The 25,646-nt window shown below is 42.6% G+C and overlaps 1 protein-coding gene across 2 annotated transcripts in view; it reads right to left on the bottom strand.

Moving 5' to 3' along the window:
* LOC121166283 (BRISC and BRCA1-A complex member 2) overlaps window positions 1-25,646 on the bottom strand; it is a 418,479-nt gene that overhangs the window by 20,976 nt on the left and 371,857 nt on the right. For both annotated transcript variants that reach the window (XM_040995412.1, XM_040995413.1), the window contains one exon: window positions 9,121-9,274. In XM_040995412.1, the coding sequence (XP_040851346.1) occupies window positions 9,121-9,274 (154 nt within the window). The remainder of the gene's footprint in view (window positions 1-9,120; window positions 9,275-25,646) is intronic.

The following is a 25,646-nucleotide window of genomic DNA, read 5'->3' as shown; positions in this document are numbered from 1 at the left end:
GTTCAAAGGCAACACTGACTCCATTCATAAGTGCAGGTTTCTAATTTGGTATATTACAAAAATCCCAGACTCACTAGCCATTCCTTTCTGATTCTCTAAGGCATCTGTATATTTTTCTAAGAGGGAAAACATGGGACAAACAGAATACTAGCTACATTGGCTTGCTCCATTCTCCCAAGGGCAGTGGTTGTTGGTAGGGGGGTGCCCTGCCAGGAACCCAGGCTGGGGCATTCAGCAGTCCTCACAGGGCACCACTAGTCTGGCTTCCCTGGCAAAGAGGTGCTGACCCTTGGTGACTCTTGGTGACTCTCCTGCTTGGACAAGTTCAACGCAGCTTCTTGTGGCTTACGTGGCTAGGGCTGAGGGCAGGCTCTGGTTTTTCTCACTTCAGGGAGCTGAATTGTCAGGGCATATGGTCCTGAAAGCAGCCCTCAGAGGAACTCAAGGGGCAGCCCTAGGGACAGGCACCCAGCTCCCTGGACAGGCAGGGCAGCCAGTTCTGCAGGTGGAAGGAAGTGAAGAAGCTCCATGCTGGGGACAGGGCAAGCAGTAAGCACCGGCCAGACTTGTAACGAACAGCATATGTTAGGACCGATCTTCGCTCTGACCTCTACAACTTGGAGAGGGTGCACGCATCAGGAAGATCTGGATCCCTCCCTGTGCCAGCTGCTCTCACTTCTGGCAGGGAAACAAGCCTGAGGCCTTGAAGGCACTTCAAAATGAAGCGCCTGGAGAGTCCTGGCTCCCAGCATGGCTCTGCAGCTGGCATCTGTTTCTTTACTTCTCATACCTTTTAGCTCTCCATGCCCAGGAGCGCAAGCCCTCTGGGACATGTGAGCTTGCTTAGGCACATGTGGGAGGTCTTGGGGACCTCAGACTTTGGGGTCTCCCCACAATGTCTCCTTTACTGTCTCCCTTCAGGGTGATCTGACTTCTCAATTATGCTGGCCCAGGCCTGGAAAAATTCCCTCTTCTCTTTTGAGGGGAGTTCAGCTGAGACAAGGTAGGGATTTTTTTTAAAGGGAACTATTCCTAGGAAACTTGGAGCAAAACAGAAGAAAAAGAGAAAATGTGTGAATCATCCTAGCAGTTGGGCTGGCATCCTAGCAGTTGGGCTGGCAGGTTCTGATGCTGAGGTCTGAGTCCAGAGGGGTCCCCTGGGGCAGAGTGCACTGGGAGCCCAGCCCTGCCTTCTCTGCTTGCCTCAGCCCATCATCCTTCTGGCCCAGAGTGGTTCAGGTCTGCAGCTGCTCCCTCTGTGGAGGGAGTGTGGGCAGTGAGCAGTTAAAGCTGGCCATGATTCTTAGCTTTGGTTATTCCCCTCACCCTTGGGTGCCAGAAGGGAGTTGCAGGAATACAGACATGAAGGAGAGATAAAGGCTGGGGTGACTAGAAGAGCTCCCACCCTGGTTTTCCAAGATTCTGTGTGGTCTAGAAGAGGAAGGTTAAAGAGAATTGAGGTGGAATTACTTCTGAGGCTGGTCCAGTGTGGGATCTTGCTGGTCCACTTACCAAGTGCTGGCACTGCAGGGGGAAGGCTGGCACAGAGACAAAGCACCCTGAGAGCCACTTAGGGGGCTACCATCAGGGAGGGAAGACACGAGTGATGAATTCCTGGGGCAGGAGACATGAACAGGCATGTGGTAGACCACTCACAATTCATGGACACCTGCCCCAGCCTACCCTGCTCCCCAAAGAATTCTCAGGCCATGCCCTGAGGCACTCTGCTAGGAATGGGACCTCCATACTGTGTTGCATGGAGTCCTAGAGGGACCTCACACACCAGCCTCTTCACACACCCTGTGATCAAGGGCAGGGGATCTATTTTATTTAGAGGGCTACTGCCCAAGGCCAGTATGACTGGCATCTGACTGGCAGGAAGAAGTTTGGAGAAAAGTGTCTTCAGAATTACTGGGATATTGACAGTGAGAAATAACTGAAATAGTCCAGAATGTGCAACCAAAATATTCTTGAAAGAGAAAACTAGTCTACAGAGCCAGCTAGATGACAAACGATAAAAGTATGTGCTGTGACAAGCAGCAGATGGGACACTACGGACCACTTCGGGAGGGTGTGGATAGCTTCCTGAGTAAGAAAATCACATCTTTTTCTTTCTGACCCTGAGGTGAGAAAGGAGACAAAAAAATGTTACAGGAGGTACATGATGAATTATTCCTGTGTGTTGACTAAGAAGCTATTTCTTTGAAATATCCTTTGGTGACAGTTTTTGTATTAGGGATTTAATGTGTGGCAAGCCATGCTAGTAGGTGGTTTGGGGGTTACTTTCTATTCTAAGATCTTACATAGTCCTCTAGGATCAACCTGATGCTTTATGCACTAAGACTTATTGAAAAGTCACTTCATCTATTCGCTGATCTCTCAGACGAGAAAGTATTACACAACATCATGCAATGTGTTCTTCTAGACAGGTCTAAAGCTAGATACAAGGCACCAAGCTAACTAGCATGCAAATTTTCTTTCTAAGGTGATGATTGATTTTTTTTTTTTTTTTACAGATTAAGCAATTAAAGGACAGAATTCTACTTTTCAAGTTGGCTATGTTGCACCAAGAAGACACAGCATAGGAAAGAGCAGCCCATGGATGGGGCAACTGACAGCTTTAGAATCTCTGGCCAGGCCACTGAGGTCAAGAGACTGTTCGCTGAGATGCATGTGCTGGTATCAAGTTGACGTTACTATCTTTTACTTTGAAATCCTCTTTTCCCCTTTCAGGGACCCTGTTGCTGATAGTTAGCACGTCCTCATTGCATGCCAGACATGTCCTGAACGCCTCAGCTGTACCATCTCATGCAGTAGAGTTCTGTGATGACCCTCTAGGATGCTCCACCCTCTATGCGGTGCCAAGGATTGTGACTATGATGGATTTCATTCTGGTTTTTAGGTGGAACCATCCGGCACAGTTGACTTTTACAAGGAATAATAACTGACCTAGTTAACTGGACCCTTTAAACCTGGGTCTAGGTCTGAAATGTGAATGATAGAGTACAGGACCATGAGAAGAAGCACCAATAATGGCTTAAGGATGGAAGGGACCATGTGGCAGGAAATGCTGGCAGAGTCATTGATCAGTAAGGTAACAGAAACCTCAGTCCCACAAGCACAGGAATGGAACTCTATCAATAACCTAAATGAGCTTAGAAGAAGAGTATGAGTCTTAAGTGAGATCATGGCCCTAGTCGATGCCTTGATTTTAGCTGTTTGGGATCCTGCACACAGAAAGCTGAATGGGATACCCAACCCACAAAAGCTGTGAGATAATAAATTTGTGGTGGTTTAAGAAGGTAAGTTTATAGAAACTTGTTCATCAGCAACACAAAACATCAAACCCTCCATGTGATATCATAATAACCCTCTAAATGAGGTTTCACCATTTCACAGGCAAGGAGACAAAGATTCAGGAAGATGATGAATTCACACAATATCACAAAGCTAAGTGTGGCTCAGATAGGTTTAAATGTGGCCAAGACTTGACTTCAGGGTCAAGGCTCTTAACTGCCACCTGCATTTCCTTTCTGGATGTATGTTACTCAAGTGGTAGGCCCCTGACAAAGGAGGCTCAGAGTGAGGGGACAGCATGTCTGCCTGGGTGTGGCTGAGCAGAGATCACAGGATCTGTATTGTGCCCTAACTTCAGTGAAAACTAGCTGTGTGCCCTTCAGAAAGCTACTCATCACTCTGGACTTCAGGTTTTGCTTCTTCTTTCTTAAAAAATTCTGCATAATGAAAAAGCAGGAATTCCTATAATGCATTTCTCACAGAGCTCTAGTGATGAGTTCACAAACACGTGTGAGGAAAAACAGCACAGTCCTCGGGGGCAGGTAGGGGTGTGTGGATGTCACAGAGACGTCGCTTTTTGATGACTGCAAATCTCAGTGTCTTCTGCATTCAGGTTGGCTGCACCTTTCTGATGCTTCTTTGGAGGAAGACATTTAAAAATGAGTGCTGGGCCTGGCACAATAGCCTAGCAACTAAAGTCTTCTAAAGGCATGCTCCAGGAACCTATATGGGCACCAGTTCTAATTCTGGTGGCCCCACTTCCTATCTAGCTTCCTGCCTGTGACCTGGGAAAGCATTTGAGGATGACCCAAAGCCTTGGGACCCTGCATCTGCATGGGAGACCTGGAAGAGGTTCCTGGTTCCTGGCTTCGGACTGGCTCAGCTCTGGCCGTTGCAGATACTTGGGGAGTGAATCAGTGGATGGAAGATCTTCTTCTCTGTCTCTCCTCCTCTCTGTATATTTGACTTTCCAATCCAAAAAAAAAAAAAAAAATCTTAAAAAAAAAAAAAGAATGCTGATTCTGGAGAGTATATGCTTCTCCATTATATGTATCTGGAACTTACAGATTAAGATTGAATGAAATCTTTTTTTAGATTCTTTTAATCTCAGTTCACTGTTAAAAAAAAACAAAGTAATATCTACTAGTACATAGGCTAATAAAGGTACAAAGAAAATAATGAGTTTTTTTTTTAAATATGAGTTTGAAAAGTAAATCATTACAATATTAATTCATAATAGTTTGTGATAAGTCAGGGATATAATTTTGGTGCATAACTACCTGCAAGAACATATGGCTAAAGAGCCAACAGAATAGGATGGCACACTCAAGAAATGCTAAAACAACCAAATGGATATGTGAAGTGAAGAAAGAAGAAATAAAGAACAGGAGAAAAACAAACAGCACAGCCTTTATTGTGGCATAGCACCGTCTTCAACACCAGCAGCCCATATAGTGCCACTAAGTTCCAGCTATTCTAGTTCTGATCCAGTTCCCTGCCTACATGCTTGGAAAAGCAGAAGAGGGCCCATGGTTTTCGGGTCCTGCAACCAACATGGGAGATCTAAATGGCGGTCTAGGCTTTTGATTTCTGCCCAGCCACACTTCGGCTGTTACATTAATTTGGGGAGTGGATCAATGGATGGAATTTCTCTCTCTCTCTTTCTTGCCTTTCCTTCTTGCTCTGCAGCTCTGCCTTTCAAGTAAATAAACTGAAATCTTAAAAAAAAATCAAGTTGTATTGGGGCTGGTATGGTGGTGTAGCAAGCTAATCCTTCATCTGTGGCACTGGCATCGTGGTTATTCTACTTCTGGACCAGCTCCTTGATAATGGCCTGAGAGAGCAGCAGAGGTCCAAGGTCTTGAGTACCTGCAGCCACATGGTAGAATTGCAAGAAGCTTCTGGCTCCCAGCTTTAGACCTGTCCAGCTCTAGCAGGTGTGGACATCTAGGGAATAACCAGCAATGGAAGATCTCTCTCTTTCTGTCTTTCCTTTCCCCCTACCCCCTTAACCCTGACTTTAAGTAAAATAAATAAATTTTTAAAAAAATCAAATAATAAGATAATCAGACTTAAATCCAATGAAACTATTAAGTGTAAATGACTCAAATATTTCAATTAAAATACAGAGATATTTCAGATCAGCTATTTTAAAAACTTTAAAAACTATTTTAAAATCTACCAATAGTTTCCTTAAATTATAAAGAAATATATAGGATTAAATCAAAAAGGATGAAAATAGATACACCATGCAAATTTATGTACAGAAGGAATTAGTGCACCTTTGAGTATTTTGATACTAAAACAAAGTAGACTTCAAATAAAGGAATATTTATTACTAGAAATAAACAGTCATTCATAATGTTATAATATATGAATACATCTTACTAAAAAGTATATAGCTATTCCTTGACTTATGTTCTGTCAAACCCAACATAAATTAAAAAGTCAAAACTACATTCAATACAACTAACCTACAGACATCACTGTTGAGCAATCCAATACATCATGGTACATCATGTTTACCCTATGATCTTAGACCCTATGATCTTTACCCTATGATTTTAGCTGTGACTTGCTGTTGCCAAGCAAGGAAAGAAAATAGTGACTATCACCAGCTCAATAAAGGTCAAAATTAAAATCTGAAGTATGGTTTCTACTGAATGTGTATCCTTTTGAAGTAGCTAAAAAATTATATGTCGACCCATTGTAAGTTGGGAATTATCTATACTTAAAAGCTGTTCATTCCATTGTAAATTGCATTGTAATTTTCAGTGGAAATCTGTCCAACTCCATTACAAATTACACTACGGTAAAAAAAAAAAAAATACATGTGAAAAGCCCTTGCCTTCAAAGAAATCACAACTTGGTTAAGTAAAATGACATAAACAAAGATATGCAAAATCAAAAAGTAATACAAAAGAAATTCAAAGCAGTATGGACCACAAATGAGAGTGGGAAGAAGGGGGAAAGAACTGCCTGCGAGCTTGAACGGATGGGAAAGCCCATATGGAAGAAAGTTGTTGGGGAAGTACAGCTACGGGGACAGAATGAGGGTGGGAAGAAAGTGTTGGGTAAAAGTATTGAGGGACAAGGCAGAAACTAACCTCCAAGTCCTCCCGCAGTTAACTCACTGATATTGACCGCTCGGAACAAGTCCACCCAATGGGAAGGAGTACAATCTTGTTTCACTAGATGAAAGTTGCAGATATTAAACTCCTTGCCTAAGGCTGTTGAACCTATAGGACTGGCTCTAGTGCAAGGAGCTGCGGGCATGTCAGACCCCAAAGCCCGAGTTGCTCCCAGGAAAGGGCATTTTCTATCTGAGACGACATTTGTTCAGCAACCAGCAAGCAGCTCTGTGGGAAAAAAAAAAGCCCTGGCCAGGTCCAGAAAGTGTCTTTTCTGAATTCACATGTTGAGCATTTTGCTCCACAGGAGGGAATAAACAGCTGACTCCACTCAAAGGGCTCTACTGATGTTCATAAACCATGAGGGTATTTATGTCATGGGCAGAGCTCCCCAAGTGAATTACAGCCTTTTACGCACTGTGTATGGTATTCACAGGACAAAGAAACAGGGCGTGTAAGGAATGCCACACTGACCCACCTCTCTTTCTGTGCTTTCTTTTTAAGCTTCTCCACCAATCTGAGACCTACACGTATGGGTAATTCTTTGGTTCTGTTTACCTATTACCTGGCCTTTTGACACAGTCCAGAGCAGTTACTCGGTTTAAGAATGGAGCCCTTAAACTAGCACGAGCTGCTGGCTTTCTCCTTTATTACAATTAGATGGATCCATCTTAGCTACAGTTGAAAGCAGATTTCTTTCATGTTACTTCAGATGTTTTCTTTAGGCTGGTGCTAACATAAAGCAAATGTCTCTTGAGACTCTGAACCAATCTGTTACGATAAACAGGCTTCGCTTACGACTTTCCTACACTGAAATCACAGGCTTGTGGTCTGTAACTCCTTAAAGACTCAGCTCATAATGCTTGAATGTCCACATAAGAAACACACACACACACACACACACACACCCCAAGATAGCTTTACCATGGAAACCACAAAGCCGTGTCTGTCTGAATCAGACTCCAGAGCACATACCACAAATAATGGCCCATCTTTTAAGGGCAGATTCTATGTATACACAGGGAAAGCCCAGAAAATTAAACGATTGCAATATTTCAAATATAAGACTTACTTTATGATTCCTTCCTTCAAACGTTTTTCAAGATAGGTAAGTCTTAATCACTAGTTCTCTTTGGGCATATTTAGGTTTTCTTTTTCCTTAGAATTTCAGATTTTGGCACCATGGAAAAAAAAGGAAAATACAAGGCAGGAAGGCAAAACAACTCACATCACTCTGGTGGGATCTGGATTTCTAGAGAAAATCCCATTGGTTTTGTTTAAAAGAGTCCCAAGTCTGTTCTAAGTGAAGGTCTCATGTTACAGAAAAGTATGAGAAAAGGCCTCCCAGGGAAGGAAGGAAACCAGGGGAGATGGAATAAAAAGCAAGAAGTCCTAATCAAGAACATTCTATGTCTGGAAGGCCAGGCTTTGTTAGTTGGGACTTTAAAATGTCAAAAGTTTGCTATGATAAAGGTTTTATCTCTCCTGCTGGGCTACAGATTCCATGAAGCCATGGACAATCTCTAATTTGTTTCTCATTATACCTCCAGCATGGAGCACGGTGCCTAGGACATAGTAGATGCTGGATTGTAAATACCGGGTGGATGACTGAATGAAGAGGATGTTTAATCGTCTTCAGTGATGCGATGCTTTGGATCTGATTACCCTTCAGCTGGGCTCACAGGTGTGAGCATATGGTTGTTCAGATGATACAGTAATAATCATATGCACTCTAGGATCTATTTTTGGAAACTATGATTTTGATCTACTGCCGCTTCTAATCTAGGAGGCCAGAGTTTGTGGAGACTGATGATACTAAAGTTTTACCTATGAAAAACACTGTTTATTTTCATATTTACATATTTCACATGATTGAGGGGGCAACCTTATACTCTGGGAAGTTGGTGGGCAACGGCTATATCCATAAAGTCCAAACTCCAGGTAGCTTTAACCTCCATCAGACCAACTATTTCCCTGGTGATTTTAATGGCTCTAAGCAGTCCAGGAATAAAAGGTCCCACTTTGGGCATTGGCTGTGGTTCATAATATAGAGATACAATGAGATAACCAATTCAAACAGATGTTCCCTATGAAAAAATGACTACTGAATTCAAGTATCATCTAATTAGCAACATTTCACTTTTTGTTTTTATCATCACCTGCATTTTCCAATTAAACATATATGAAAGGAGCTGCCCAAATTTTCATCATTGCCACCACCTACCCATAATTTTAATTCCTATTTTTAGTACTTTTAAATAATAATTTCTAATATTTAATACTTCTTTAGAGAGTAAGATTTTCCATAAATTCCACAATCCATTTTTAAAAGCAGTCATGACTAGTTTTAAAGATCAACAGTAACAGTAGCAAAAGGAAACCCTTGCAGATGTAGGTCAGTTTCTTCCTGGTGAGGTTAGATAAGGGAATTGGCAAACATTTTCTGGAAAGGGTCAAGCAGGAAATATTTCTGTGCTGCAGCCATGTGGTCTTTGTTGCAACCACTTTCTCTGTTACTGTAGCATGAAAGCAGCCACAGGTGATAAGAAACCAGCATTGCTGTGCTTCAATAAAACTTTTCTTGCAAAAACTGGCATGAGACAGGATTTAGCCAGTGGGTAGTAGTTTGCCAACCCCTAGAGTAAAAAAAAAAAAGTTCCTCCGTATGGAAGACCATGACAGGTTGACTTACTTTGCTCTTTTGGCCATTTCATTTCCATCCCATCTGGGGCTGTATGGATAATTTTTCTGAGCTTGGGAGTAAAGCTGTCCACTGTTGGTAAAATGATAAACGGACTGAAATGTGAGAGTTGGCTGGTCTCGAGGGAAAAACAGGGGCAGGTCAACTGTAAAGACAGAAGAAAAGAGAGTTAGATCTAAAGCACTTCTTATGGCAGTGTTTTGCTAAATTACAAGGTTGTGTACAAGACTTATAAGACGGTATTTGAATCACAAATACTGGTTGAGGTTTAGATAAAAGGTATGGGGAAAGGACCAAGAAATGTAAGGGGTCTTTCCTGCTACTTTCCAAAATTTTATCATCTCCAGTGGCAAATGTAACTCACAGGCTAGTGTAAGCATCAGAAGGTGTGGTCTGCAGATGCGGACAGAGCACTAGAGGCTCAGGGCAGAGGTAGGACCAACACCCCTGCCTTCCGAACTTCTCGATCACTTACCTTGTCCAGTATTCTATCTCAGGGTTAGCTGGGCTCTTGTTTAGTATCTGTAATACTTTAAAGGGCTGTAGAAGATCTTCCTCATCTAGAATTTGATGGAGGAAGTGGGCTTGAGGCTGTTTTCAAAGAATGAGTTTGAAAAAGGGCAGGTGAGGGCACGTGAGGACTGTTCTATTTCACAGGACATGACAACTACATCACCAGAAAAGAAAGTCACCACTCTACTTCCAATCAAGCTGCACATTTTGATACTCAGCAGTTTCCATTTTCTCCCATATGCGCTGCCACGTGTATTTATATCTCCTAAATCAGTGGGAGTTCCTGAATGGAAGGCAAAGGTGGCAAATCTAAGGCACTAAATACGTCTCCTGTCACAGTGTAGGCTGATTCTAATCTTTGCTGTTAACACATATTACGTGTCTTACCTTTTCATCTTGGGGTTCCTTTAAACTCAATTTTTAAAAACAAGGTGACTTGCTATTTTTAGTTGAGGCAAACCATCATGAAAAACCCAGATTGCTTCAACAGCACATGCTTAAATATGTATAATGTGTATTCATGTGATTGCTACACATTTGCAGGACAAAGAACAGCTACATTATTAAAAAATAACAAGAAAATATGTACAGTAGCTTCTAGTCTCACAGGGTACTTTAATGTGCTTTATCTGTTACTTAAAATTCCATGAAAGAGATATTATTTTGCCGTCTGCATTTAACAGATGAGCAAACTTGAGACTTCAGAAAGTTTTTTAACTTGCTTGTGTTATGGCTATGCAGAACTAAGACTCAAATCTAGTCTCATGAGTCAAACCCCAGGTTCCTACCATGCCACACTCCCTTCTCCTGGTTCTGAAGCCGCAGGTGTGACTGTTACAACTCACCCATCATGTTCTAATCACAAGGTTATAACTGAAGGGAAGTCTCCACTGTGAAAGATGCACAGGTTTGTCTTATCGGCTGAATGAAGTGGAAATATTTTTAAAATATGCCCTATGCACTCTAGATAATTCTGTGTCCATCGCCGTTTGGACTAGGCCCTCTATAGTACTTAATATGATTCTTTAAGGAAAAGGTTTACAGCCAGCTTTTAAAAAGAAAAACCAACCAAAAACTCCCAAGAAGCAAAAACTGTCCAGTTGGTAGGGCCTCCTTGCCCTCTGAGTATACTTGACTCTGATGATGTCTGACTCAGCCCTGCAGGGGGTTTCTACAGATGAATCACATTACAACCAAAGAAAGGAGGCAAGATCGTGAATGTCCACTGTTTAGTCACATTCTTCAAGTGCCCAAAATAAGACATTCTTAGTCTATCTATTTATATCCAAGAAGTTTTCAGAATATACAGGAACAACAGAAACCATGAAACAGAGTAATTCAAAGTCTACATATTTCCACACAGAAACCCCTTTTTGAATCCTTTAAAATCACAAAGCATAATCTGTAACATCTTCAGTCACTCTGAACAAATAGAATTTTTGTAAGTTCTTGGATAACTCATTTCATGTCCTTTGATTCATTTTAGGGGAAACAGTGCCTATCCACAAAGCTTTCATTGTTGTTACATTATAGAGAGTTCCCAAATACAAGATTCAGATAAACTCCAAAATAACCATTAGTAGCAGGAAAGTGTTTAACACGTGAAGTTCCCTATAAAAAAAAAAAAGCAATGCTTTTAAATACCAGAATCCAAAGGCACTTATTTAGAAAGTTCAAGTAAAAACAGTCAGTGCTCAGGACAAAAGCAATGCAGGCAATGTCACAGGCTAGATGACCTCAAGCTACCAGCCTTGGGGAGGCTTTAGACTGCATCACTTTTTGTTCTCACTGCTTTATAGAGAATGAATTTGCTGGTATTTGTATTTGTTATACTAAACAGTAAATTTTCTACCTGTTTCTGAGACATTTTCTTTTATCCCCCCCCACTCAATTAGCATCAGAAATCATTCAGAATGTGAATAAAATTCACATTACATTCAAATTCACATTATGTGGCCAAGTGAGTTGTCCTGATGCTTTAAAAATGGCAGCAAGCTACAGGCTGATAAGCACCATAATCAGCTTCCCCCAAACACTGATTACACAATTTTTTCCTAGAGAGATTGATCTAACTAAATGGTTGAAACCAGGACCAAATTTGAGTACTTCTGCCACTGCAGTACATTGGGTCAAATTGCAGCATCCCATATGTACACCAATTTGAGTCTTAGCTGCTTCACTTAAAAAAAAATTATTAATTATCATTATTATCATTTTATGAAACAGTTTCATAGGCTTTGAGATTTCCCCTATTCCCACCCCAAAGCTCCTCCATGGGTCTTAGCCACTCTGCTTCTGATGTGGCTCCCTGTTAATGGGCTTGAAAATGCAGCAAAATGGCCCACGTGCTTGGACCACCACCTTACATGGAGACCTTTATGGAATTCCAGGCTACTGGCTTGGGTTGGCTCTGCTCTGCCTGTTTTGGCTACTTGGAGAGTGAACCAGCAGAGGTAAGGTCTTTCTTTCTCTATCCATGCCTTTCAAATAGATACACAAGTCTTAAAAAGAAATAAATCAAATACTTTTTCTGGATACACAGTAACTGATTAGGTAAACAGAAATGGATAGAGCACCTCAGAGAGTCAATCAACAATTCACCTGTGACTTCACATTAGGAGACAAAATATACAGAATATCAACTATTTTGCTCAACTTCAGCTGTACCTTATCTATATCATTCATAAAAATGTTTTATTCATAAGAATGAGTTAGCATCTAATATCATAATGAGAAACAGTTTTTCTTACAGAAACAATTCAGATGGTATGGACTAACCCAAATTTTTAAAAGGAAAAGCATGTTTTATTTATTCCTAAATATTTGTGCCACTTAAATTTTGCTTACAGGTTCACTTGTGATTTTATCATGCATAGTTAAGTAATTACCTTACACTTTGACACAGCTAACTTACTCTGCAGGAGCAATTTGGGCTCATATCTCTATCAACATCAAACAGTGTTATTTGCCTCCTTAGAACCCACTGGCTCCAGTTTGATTCCTGGAGTAGGATCCTTCCCTTTGGTTCAGTTACTTATGTGTAGGTATTATTTCGACAACCGCTTCTTACTTTCTTTCTTTTACATGGAGGTAGGAGTTTGGTCAGCTCTCTATCCCAGGAGGAGTGGTCCTTGCTTGTTCAGTAGAACGTCAACAACCATTTCTGAAGCACAACTCTCCTTGAGGACTTGTTGAAACAAATCCCACCAGACACTGCTGGTTCTGCACCGACTGAGCAGTTCTCAGGACACACTCCCAGCGCTCCCGTGGCCCGGGGGAGGTGGAAGGAATCAGCTCTGCAGCCAGTCTTATTCCAGACAGCTGCTGTTCTTGATGGTTCACTGGGTGCTGTTGGCACTCACAGGCAATGACCAGCTGGGCAGCTTTCATGGGAAGCTAAAGGCACTGAAAAATTGTGTTGTCTTAGTTCCAGGGGTGGGGAATGTCTGTCCTGTGGCCAGTGTGAGGCCTGGGACATCAGGTGGGTTGGCCTGGCTGAGGCAATCACAGGTGGAACTCAAAATTTAACACATCTTTGACAGGCTCATTTTTAAGTTGACCGTTTTGTATGGTCTGGGAATGATGTTATAAACATCCAAATGACCCTTGGCAGAAACAGGTTCCTCACTCCTTCAAGGTGAGGCTCAGATGGCTGACTGCAGTATTAAGCTTCCTTAGTAACAAGCTCACTGCCCCTAATCATTCACTGTTTCACCATAGCAGATTCCAGTAATGTATATCTAAGTTTAGTGATGCTTAGCAACTCCTCACCCCTCCAGAAACTTCTGGAATTGAAAACCAAACAGAAAGCAGTGAAAAGAAATGCCACACCACACAACTCACTCAGGGGATAGTCTGTCAGCTGCTTACATTTCTAACAAGCCTAGTTATATGATTATTACAGGAAAAAAAAAACATGTTAATAGCAAGACGAGAACAAAGTGCTTAAAGGCAAGTACTAAGAGCTGGCAGTCTTGTACAAACAGGAGAACCTAATGGTCAACACAGAAATTATAGGGGCAAAGAGAATCCCAGGCTGCACCCCTTCCTCCTCAGCTAGGCCGACAGTGACCCTGACCCTAAGGAGTCTTGGTAAATGGCAGACACCCTTGGGTGTCTACCCAACCTTTTTCTCCTTCCTTCTTTCTGATCAACAGTGCCCTTCCTCCCACCCCAGTTTCAAGGGGTTGAGTCCTAATGCCCTTACACCTTCATAAACCAAGGCATGGAAATGTGATTCACTTCTACCACTGGGACCTGAGGGGAAGTCAGCAAGGGGTCTTCTGAGAGCTATTTTCCTCTCTGGTTAATGACATGTGGAAGCAGCAGTCCCCACAGCCACAGATCTCATCATGTGAGGTCTCGAGGCATGGCACTATTGTACCCATCTTACGAGCAAGAGGAGATGGTTGGCTTGGAATCAGTGAGCTATGCACTCTTAGTCCCTGGAACTGCCCAGCTCTGGGTTTCTTACTGATTGAGACAATTCCAAGTTTATTATTTAAATCTCTTTTAATCGAGTCTTCTCACATTTGCAGTCAAAGGCACTTGAGGAAATGTTACTTCTTGTAGTTTCTGTCCAAGAAAGTGGAATAGTTGTATAGTCTACTTCAGAAATATTTCCACCAAGCTTGGGTAAAAAACACTCAAGGCATGCATACAAATGGGAAAGTTTGAGCTGTATGGAAAACTCAGTTTTGTGGGATAGTTCAATCCTTGAAAATGCCAAACAAATGAGGGGTTAACCATAATTGCGTCCCTGGGAGTCACATCATCAAATATTTCCATCATTATTCACAAGCAGCCATTGCTTTGATTTGGCTGACCTTGCACACCATGTATTCCTGTGTCTCTTTTGTATTCTTGTGTCCGTGGGGAAAGCTTTTCACAGACCCACTCTGAAGTAGGGGTGGTTCCCATTTTCAGGTCCCTCCAGTTCCTCGAGCCTCACGCTGAGCTCTGAGTTTTAAACTCCTGCTGACTTGTTACAAACACATCCTCCAAGGATCGCAAAGGAGGCTGCTTCCTCCCAAGAACACTCAGCGCACATCTTACTCCCAGGCTGCCCCCACAACCAGCTAGTGTGGGAAGACTGCCACTGATGTACTGACCACCCTCCCATATTACAGCAACAAACTAAAGCTCTGAGACATGCATCACAACCACCAGAAAACTAAACACCACAGAGCCACAACACTCACTGACAAGAAATATAAAAGCAAGATTTTCCAGTTCAGAAATATCCGTATTCAAGGCACTGTGGATCAAACAGTGTCTCCTCTTATCATCACTGCCTTTCATTTAAAACCAGATTTTTGTTAAACCGCTTTAACTTAAATTAGCTTTAAATTTTTCACTCTTCTCCTTTATCTGACCAAAGAAACATGCCATCTTTGGAGTTTTAATGTTGTGGCATCTTCAGAAATTGCAATGGTAAATGTGTATTATGAAAACACTATGGATGGATTTAAAATTTTTTTTGCACTAAAGGCAAGTTAGCGTTTAATATTTTTTTAAGAAGATTTATTTATTTATCTGAAGGCAGACTGATAGAAACCCAGATTTTTCATTTCCTGGATTCACTCACAGGTGGCTAACATTTAGGTCGAGGCCAAGCTGAAGCTACGAGTTTCATCTGGGTGTCCAACATGGGTGGCAGGGACTCAAACATTTGGCCATCTTCTGCTGCCTTTCCTAAGCTATCAGTAGGGAGCTAGTTTAGAAGTGGAGCAGCCAGGACCTGAATGGCACCCATATAGGATGCTGCTGGCGTAGGAGCTGGCTTTACCTGCTATACCATCTTGCCAGTCTCTCTCCTTTATTTCTGTTTCTCCTTTTTAGCCAGGTCCTTCACCCACTGGCATATCTCACTGAGGCTAACCCTGCCTAAGTTAGGGTCTCCTTTTATTGCCTTGTGCCTCTCTTTCATTGTCTTCATTCCACCACATCTTAGTTGCTGCATTATAGGGCTTAGTTGACAGCATAATCCTAGAACTGCGAGGCACGAGGCTGATGGTACACAATGCAGTGTGGACTTTGTACTGCTTTCCTCGGGTCCAGTTCAGGGACTGGGCATTCCTTGTGCTGCCTGTTTCCTTCTTTTCAGGTTTAAAACTATCCTGAATAGGTAAAGTTTTAGGAAATACCTTAAGAACAAGGGCTGTGAATTAGCTATTTTATTATTTCTGATACTGGCACAGAGAACGACACAAAAGACATACTCAAAAGATGCTTACTGAACTAAAGGAAGGAATAGAAAAAGGGAAACTAAAAACTCAATAGAATTTAATTTTGTGCCAACAGTGAAGGCTGTGGAACATTGGCAATTCCCATTCAATGTGAAGCAGAATATAAAATACTATAGCCTCTGGTTTAGTAACAGTAGAGATGATTGTACTCAGAATAAGTCCATGGCCAAGGAACTGCCAGGAGAAAGACTGTAACAGCATAGTGTATGACAACGTAAACTTGAACCACCTGAGTGGCCCACCAACAGATCAGATAGATAGATCATGGTATATTCTTTCAATGGGATACTTTAAAAAATAAACCAGGGGCTATTTTTGTGGCATAGTACGTTAAATTGCTGCTTGAGGCACTGGCATCTCATACCGAGGCACTGGCTAAAGGTCCAGCTGCTCTGCTTCCAAACCAGCTTCCTTCTGGGAAGGCAGTGGGAAGATGTGGGAAGCCAGTGCACAGATGGTACAAGTGTTTGGACGCTTGCCACCCTCGTGGGTAACCGGGATTGAGTTCCTGGCTTCTGGATTCAGTCTAACACAGGCCTGGCTATTCTGGCCATTTGGGGAGTGACCCATTAGATGGAAAAGCTCTCCTTGTCTCTGTCACTTTCCCTTAAAACAAATGATGATTTTTTAAAAAGGGAAAATCTAGAGTGATATGTACATATACAGATGGTTCTCAAGGATACATTATTCAGTGAAAAAGGCAACTTACAGATGAATGCTGTTCAATATACACTTGTAAAGTTCAAAAATCATGTAACACTATTACTTACCATCTATGAATGTCTACGAAGTAGAGGTACAAAACTTTGTGGGAAAAGAGAAGCATCAAATGAAGTCTGGTCTAGATTCTGTCTTGTCTGGGAGTCATGGGAGGAGAGAAGGATGGGAACAAATTGCAGACAGACACTCAGGGGGTTCTGACTGAACTGAGAATATGCTGTTCTGTTGCTTTTTAAAAATCAGTGGCACTTGGACACAGCATGATGGTCTAGTGGCTAACTCCTGTCTTTGCATGCCCAGGATCCCACATGAATGCCAGTTCATGTCCCAAATACTCCATTTCCAATCCAGCTCCCTGCTTGTTGCCTGGGAAAGCAGCAGAGGATGACCCAAAGACTTGGGTCCCTGCACCTGCATGAAAGACCCAGAGGAAGTTTCTGGCTTTGGATCAGCTTAGCTCCGGTGTTGCAGGTGCTTGGGGAGTGAACCAGTGGATGGAGGATCTTTCTCTCTGTCTCTCCTTCTCTCTGTATGTCTACCTTTCCAATAAAAATTAACAATTTTTTTTTTAAAAAGTGGCAGTTAAAGTAAAACAGTAACACTTAACTAAGGTGATTATGCTTTATATTCTTTATATATATTGTGCAAACTTGAAATAGTTATCATTTCAGAAAGTTTTAAAAAGCAAGGGCATTAACATTCAGAGCAGAGAATAATCAGTATGTTTCCCTTTATATAAAATTTAACCATAGAAAAGATGATATATTGTTATTATATATACATCTATCCCGTGGTAAAGCTACTAGGAAAAGCAGGAAAATGATTAACAGAAAGTTCAGGGTAGAGGTTATTTCTGGGAGAGACACATGGCTTCTAAAGTCCTGGCATTCTTCCAGTGTTTTAAGTTAGGGTGGTGTTCTATTAATCTTTAAAGTATGCAAGCATGTTTTCCATGATCTTTGTATATACAAGGGTACTTCAAAAAGTTTGTGGAAAACAGAGATGAAAGGTAATTTTATTTTGGTGCAAATTTTTTCCCCTAACTTGGAGCATGGATAAACTTTTAGAAGTGCTTCATATATATTCAAATAAGTGTAACTTAAAAAAGAAAAAGGAGAACATTTTTTTAAACCAAGAGAGTCTGGAAAGCTGAATGACCTTCAGGAGAAAAACAAGTCATGTCTGGGGAGTCCCAGGACGCAAGAGGGTGTGTGTGGTCTTGAGCTTATGAGCTGGAGGAACAGATGGGCAAAGGTAAAGGGTCTCCCAGCTGGGCATACCCAGGGGACAGTGGAGGCACAAGCAGGGTGCACACTGCGAAGGAAGAGAACCACGCCTAAGGCTACAGCTCATGAGATGGACTTTGAGCTGATTCTAGAAGGTTAAAGACTGCATTGGAATTATAGGCTGGGAACACTCTGCTGAAAGGGTAGATGCAATAATTTCCATCGTTCTTTTGCCTCCTTTGGTATCCCGTATGTTTTATGAGGAAGAGCTATAACCTATTGTACTTTACCAGTCTTGCTTTCTTTCCCACTTCTCTCTTGACCTTTGCATGTGTGCAGAGAAATGGGTGACGCAAAGCTGACAAAAGCACCTTGGGAGCTTCACAGGCCAACCTGCTCTCCCTACCTGGAGGGCTCTCCTTGCTTTCCTGGGCTAGCCTCATCAGGGCTGTGGCAGGAAATGCTTCTATCCTGGAACTCGGCATGCTTTCAACTGTGTTCTGCAGTAGAGTGTGCTGAGTGCCGGAAGCAAGGGTATACTAATGGCTGAGGCTGGAACCCAGGGGGTTCAAGTACAGGAGCCTTGTCCTAGGCTTGAGTGCTCTGGAACCCCTTGCTTCATGTGTCACATATCTGGGCTACACTCCATGCTAGAACCCAGGTCCTTGCCTGCTGAGGCTGGGCCAAGTGCTGAAGCTGGCAGCTCCTGCCTGCTGGGCCATTGGCTCTTGAGGCCTCTGGATAGCACCCCACTTCAACCCTGGTGCCCCTGGAGTCCTGATACTCTCACTTCCTCAGAGCTGGCTCCTGGTGCAGTCCCTACACCTGTTATTGTTTCCAGCTCTGTTGTACAGTCTAGGCACCGCTTTCTTCCAGAAATCTTCCCTCACCTGCTCTGTGATTTCTCCTTCATGGCTATTCACATCACCCACTTCTCAGCTGGGCTGCTAATGCTTAGCGAGTATCCACCTTTGTGTTACATCCTCCACAGGGGCACCACCACGCTAGATCTGTACTAAGGCAGTGTATCCACTAGCTAGATACATAGGAACTAGCTGGCACAGATCATCCAACTGAAGAAATGTTGACTGCACCAGACATATAAGAAACACTTTTATGAGATGCAGAGAGAATCTAGTGCATGAGAGAACACCATAAATAGCATTCAGTACTGTTTTAACTTCTATTTTTGAAAGAATTTAGTCTCAATAAATACATTCTTGGCCTGGGAGGATTAAAAAAAGAAATCTGGCTAAATTAGGGAAGAGTTTGATTAAAAGAATCCTTAAACAAATTAAAATATATTCAAATACAAAATTCCCAGCACTTACAAACTGGGCAAAGTTTTTAAATAGTCATAATCTTTGAATTACAAAACATGTCTTGGATAATGTGCCAAATGAAGGTGATTGGGGAAAGAGGACAAATATATTTTCTTTGTTTAGAGCAGGGAGACTAATACTAGTAAGTTTAAATTCCAGTCTTGAAAAAGCAGAACAAACCAGTTACATACAAAGGATGACTAATGAAGGAAAAAAAAAATTCCTCAAACCACTCTAGTTTCTAAAAAAAAAAAATGATCTACTTACGACGTTTGTATCCTAAAGAAAACACCATGGACCCAATCTGACAAACATTTCCTGAGCTCCCAGCATGTGCCAGCTCTAGAGAAGGTGGTTCCTCCTGGCAGTGCTGGCCTATGCTCTCCGGCAGGGAGCCCCTGCTGAGGCTGTGATGGAGGCAGTCACCACCCCAGGGCTCAGGGGTGGAAAGATGCTCCAGCCAAGGGCTCTGCAGAGACCAACAGGGTTCAATGGCTTTGCACAGGCTCTGCGAGGTCAAATTTTTAAAAAACTTTCATTTACTTAATTTTATTTTTCTTATTTTGAGAGGCAGAGAGACAGAACTCTTATCTCCTTGTTCATTCTTCAGATGCCAACAATGGCTGAGACTGGGCCAAGTCAAAGCCAGGAGCCAGGAATGCAATCCAGGTCTCCCACATGGCCTGCAGGAACCCAAACACTTACACCATCCCCATTGCCTCCAGGGTGTGCAACAGCAGGAAGCTGTAATTAGGAGCAGAGTCAGGACTCAAACCCAGGCATTCCAATGTTAGATGTAAGTATTTTAATCGCTAGGTAAAATTCCTGCCCCAACATTTAAAATTCTGATGGGTGGTTGCAGTGGGTGGATTATAATGGGGAAGACAGTGGAAAGGCAAGGAAATCCAGGCTGTGAAAATAAAACAGAACAGAAAAGTCAAGAAGGATGAGGATCAGGGCGATTAGGGCAGACTGATATAAGCTGGAGGACAGGAGGCTTTGCAGAGGAGCACTGGATAAAGATGTCAAACTATGGAATGTTCTGAACTCAAAGCAAGGGAGTTTGGTCATTTTTCTATGAGCAGTGTTACTCCTAAACATGTATAGAGATAAGACCCTGCCTGTGCCACTCATTCCAGTGGCACAGATATTTTTCAGTAATTTCAGTGACTCCAGCAGAGTAGAAATTCTCCAAATTGGAGAATACTGTGGAAAATACAAAGCACAAATCAGGAATAATGTAGGTATAATGAGATGAGCACAATCATTTACTTCTCATGATAGGAGCCAATTCCTCTTTCTTAAACGCTGCTTTTAGACTTAGTTGTCAACAAAGTTCTGAGTAGAAAGCCAGACAGGGAGCTGCTAAGAGCTCTTTTCTTTCTCTTCCCATGTGAACAAGCTATACAATTTGGGACTAAGGTTCTGAATCATACATTTGATAGATTGATTTGCTTTTGTGTTGCTTTGTAAGACAGGGTGAGGACCCTGGATTGCCATACCACCATTATTCTATGCTAAACATTCATTTAACTTTATTCAAAAGATAAATTTATTTTACAGACAGAGAAGGACACACACACACACACACACACACACACACACACACACACACACACACCCTTCTATCCTATGCTCTATTTCCCAATCATTTCAATGGTCCGAGTGGGCTGGCCTAAAGCCAGGAGCCAGAAGCTTCCTCCAGGTCTCCTAGGTGGATACAGGCACCCAAGGATTTGGGGCATCCTCTGCTGCTTTCCCAGGTACGGGATCAGGGAACTGGACCTGAAGTGGAGCAGCTGAAACTCAAAGAGGATGCTGGCACTGCAGATGCAGGCTTAATGTACTGTGCTATGGCACCATTCCTTCTAGTTTTAAATCTGCATTATAATTTCTAGGCATCCTACATTCCAGATATATACTGCATAGCAGTACTAAAGGTATCTGAAAATGTTTGACCCAGGAGAATGGGCAGTGTGAGGTATCTTTCCCAGAAATGTCCAAAGATAAACCCATTCTCTGGTTGCTTGGGGATCAGTTCAGACTGTGAGCTGGAGAGGACAGCTTGTCTAGGGAAGTTGCAGGTTCCAGGGAAGACATGTGCCCTGGAGATGGGGGCCCTCAGTTCTGCTTAGTAATCATACAGTTCTGGCAGTTGGACTGACCTCTCTGAGCACTGTTTCTCATCCATGAAACTGGAAAAACCCTAACTTGAGGGGGTTGAAAATAAATCATGTCAGGTATGCACTATGATGTCTGGCACACAGAAAGCACTCGATAAATGAAGGGTGGAACCTAAAGGAATGCACTAATAGGAGAATATACTGGAAAGAATACGGGCCTTGGAATTCAACAGATCTGGGCTTGATTCTTACTCTGCCAGTTACAACCTAGGTCTACCTGAGGCAATTCACTAAACTCTCTAGAGCCTGGGTTTTCTCATGGGAAAACCTACTCTGCAAGGCTGTTAGGTGGCTTATATAATATAATGAATATATGGGTAGAATACCTGGCATATAGCAGGTCTTCATAAATGATACCTATTATTATTTGCTTTTCTCTTAGAAGCAATTAAAACAAACATACAAACCTGAACTGAATCTATACAATTTTTTTTAAACCTGATTTCCCACTGAGAAAATACTGAGTCAAAAGCGACTACTTTCCTTCAACTGAGCTTCAGACAGTTTTAATTTGAGCAAACTCAGGAGTCCTTAGGATTTCTTCACTTTGGGGACTAGTGTTGCAGTCCAGTGGGTTAAGCCACTGTCCATGACACTGATCCCATAGTGGAACACCAATTCATTCCAGCTGCTGAGCTTCTTATCCAGCTCTGTTACATACATGGAAAGGCAGTGTGTTATGGCTTCAGTAGCTGAACCCCTGCCACCCATGTGGAAGACTCAGATCAAGTTCCAGGCTTCTGGCTTAGGACTGGCCTACCCCTGGTTATTGTCATTTGGAGATGCACTCGTGGATAAAAGATCTCTTTCATTCTCTTTCTCTCTCTCTCTCTCAGCCTTTCAAATAAACTAATCTTTAAAAATGAGAAATTCTTCACTTTTAACTCTACAATCTTCTTTGTTTACATAAAGAAGCCACAGCTCTATAGCGCTGAGGATGGGGTCTTGTGACAAGAGCTAACCACCAAGCCAGTACCTCTGTAGAAGGTGCTCACTGAGCAAGTGGAGGGACAGCTTTCTGTTGCGTTCTGAAGAGGAAGTATCCCCCAGTTAGCACAGGGGCATCCACCAAGGTACTGGCTTCTTCTGTTTCTGCTGAATGCCTGATTTGAGTAAAGACGAAGTATCAGCATCTTTGTACATCTACCTGCTTGGCCTATGAATTATCCAGGTATTTTATTTACTTTATTATGGCTTTCTGGCCAGCATCTCCCTTCTCTCAAAGTGGCTTGGTGGGGAGTAGGTGTTAGGGTACAGTGGAGCAATGTAAATCAATTAAGGCTCTTTGCTGGCAAGGCCAATTAGAAACTTCAATTGAAATAAAGGTACGATTGTTGCCTAAAGTGATGTTTTTTGAACTGTCGCATCAGTCTCATGTCTTATTGGAACTAAAGAAAATAAATGGTACACAGAAAAGGGGATCATGTTGAGGCGTATCCCAACCTAATTGAGCTGCCTGACTTGTGTATCCAAATTTAAAGGGATAAGACAACCTGTAAGAGAAAGTATTGGGTCATCAGCAGTCTAGGAAAGGTGTTATTTACACTAGGCAAAACATGCCTGGTCCCTTGGGCTTTCCAGATAACGGAGGGTTTGTTCCTCACTTGAAAACCTTTTTCTGTTGTTGCTGTTTGAACTGCTTGTGATTCCAACTCTTCCAAAGTAGACTTTATATTTACTTTTCATGTATTTCTTTATTTTCATGTATTCCTTTCTAAACGACTCACAGTGACCACAAACTCTTACAGTGGGCCACACAGTCACTGTGTGGGAGACCCTCCCTGAGCTCACTTTTGCTTCAATCCATCAGGTTATTCTTGAATTTTAATGGTTAGTGCAGTCGCACCTCGGACTCCCTCTAAGAGGCTAAATGGCCAGCCACTTGGGAGCCAGCTGAGGTTTGTTAGAAGGTGTGGCAGTCAGGCCTGGGTAAAGCATTCAGTTTGTGACCCCTCTCCAGTTTCTTTTGACATATGCTTACAAGGTCCAGCTGAGTAGGAGGCAGATAAGCTATTTAAAATTCTCCCAGGTGATGGTTCAGCGAGGCAATTAAGGCTACCTGGGGCATCACAATCTGGATCAGAGTGCCTGGGCCAGGCCTGGCTCTGCTTCTGATGCAGCTTCCTGGTAATCACACCAGGGAAGGCAGGTAGCTCAAGCACTTGCATCCCTGCCATGTAGATTGAGATCCAAGATCCTGGGACCCACCCTCCTTGAGTGTGGCATTTGGGGAATGCAGAAGCAGATGGATAGCCTCTGCTTTTCCAATGAATGTTTAAAAAAATAATATGATCTTCCAAGTTTTGTTACTATGGAGGGCACATGAGCCAAAGCACACTTCAGCAAGGAGTGGCAGAAATCATCCTGCATTTAGAAGGAGGTGGCATTGCAGCATGGGGAGTGGCTTCAACTGCTTCAGCAGCCGCAGACAAAACACCAGTAACCTCCCTGCAGGAACCAAACAAACAACAGCACAATCGCTGCTTTCACTGTGTGACTTTGGGTTCTTCATTAACCACATCTGAAAAGTCTCTTCGTACAGGCAATGGCTAGGCACGGTGGTTTCTTTTATTTGGTTTGGTTCTTCAAGTTATTCCATGCTTTAAAAAAAATGCTACAAGAAAGAATAGAAATGGACATGCACTGACTACCGTAGGATTAAGTCTTGCCCTTCCTGCTGGAGGATAAACTGCTCTGGGGACAAGCCAGTGAACTGACACAAAGCTGGGGAGGCTTCTGCTTGGGTATTCGGCTCCTTGGCTGTCTCAGTGGGAGTATTCCACAAGAAAACAATTTGTCTGACCATTGGTCAAGAGGACAAAAAAAAAAAAAAAAAAAGACGAGAGACTGACCTATGCAGTTCTCATGACAGCAGGAGGAAGACAATGGATTTGTTTTCCAGACAAGTCAGGCTTAAGGGCACGACAGCCTCAGACTTGAAGAATATTTATCTTTGACATCCCAGTTTTCTGATCATGGTATCTCTCCTGCCAGGTAAGTATAACATCCTAGTTTCCTCGTTTTCTTCCTTTCGATCAGGAAGGTATTTTATGGTCATACTGATGGCATGTGAGTGCCTTTGACTCTGTTGCTCACTTTTGTGTGTCTCCCAGTTTCCATAACACCGTGTTGATCTGTTATTTCCTCTTGCAAATTTTACTACCTCCTTTTCTCCATCTGCTTAGCACCCCCTCACTCCCAAAGCTCAGCTGAAGGGCTTGCTAACTCTGGATCTTGGTCTTTTGACAGCTACTTCCACGAGGCTGAATTCACATCTTGATGACTTTAAATCCTCATGTCCCTCCCTGACTGTTCACCTGGAGGCCCAGTCTGGTCAACACTGTAATTGAAACCTTCAGGTATCAATAAGTTTCACATATATTTCTCTGTGGACATACTGCCCCATTTACATGAGAACAGTACAACCTGGACCAGAAAGAGCTCATGAAGAATAGTGCGACAAGGTCTGCCATGATAGCCTAGTGGCTAAATCCTGGCCTTGCATCCACCAGAATCCCATATGGGCACCAATTCATGTCCTAGCTACTCCACTTTCTGTCTAGCTTCCTGTTTGTGCCCTGAGAAAGGAGTTGAGGACAACCCAAAGCTTTGGGACCCTGCACCCACGTGGAAGACCTGGAAGAAGCTCCTGGCTCCTGGCTTCTGATCAGCTCAGCTCCAGCCATTACAGGCACTTGGAGAGTTAACCAGCAGACAAAGGTCTCTCTGTATCTCCTTTTCTTTGTATATCTGCCTTCCCAATAAAAATAAATAAATCTTAAAAGAAAAATATACTGAGACAGAGCTGGCTTTACCTTTGGGCCTGGATCTTCAGATTTTAAGTCCACTGGTTCCCATGCCACCAGAAGGTTCTATTCCCAGCTGGGGGCATCACAGTACAGGTCTAAAGCAGAACCCATAGTTTACTCACCATTCACCACACATCAGGTCAGGACTCACTTTGCCAAATGCAAAACTTTTGTGCCATCTTAGCTCCCACTATTGCTACTATTGCTGCCTCCTTCTCTGGAAAGCCCCACCCACCCAAAAGGGCTGACCACTGGATCCTGTCTTCTAGGAGGGCCTGCTGGGGCCCACATTCACTTCCACTATGGATCAAGACATGGGAAAAAATTGCCCTGCTTTACACATTTCTGGTTAAAACTAAAAATATCTGGGAACCTCTGTTCCCCCACCATTTCTCCCCCTCACTTAGCTCCACATAGAATCCATTAATACCAGAAGTAATTCAATAAGGTTGCTCTACCTCCAGGAATTGCCTTTGTAAGTGTCCTACACATTGAT

The sequence above is a fragment of the Ochotona curzoniae genome, unplaced genomic scaffold (genome assembly GCF_017591425.1).
Source record: "Ochotona curzoniae isolate NIBS_2020 unplaced genomic scaffold, NIBS_Ocur_1.0 patch106, whole genome shotgun sequence".
NCBI classification, from domain to species: Eukaryota; Metazoa; Chordata; class Mammalia; order Lagomorpha; family Ochotonidae; genus Ochotona; species Ochotona curzoniae.
This window is presented reverse-complemented; position numbering and strand designations above follow the sequence as displayed.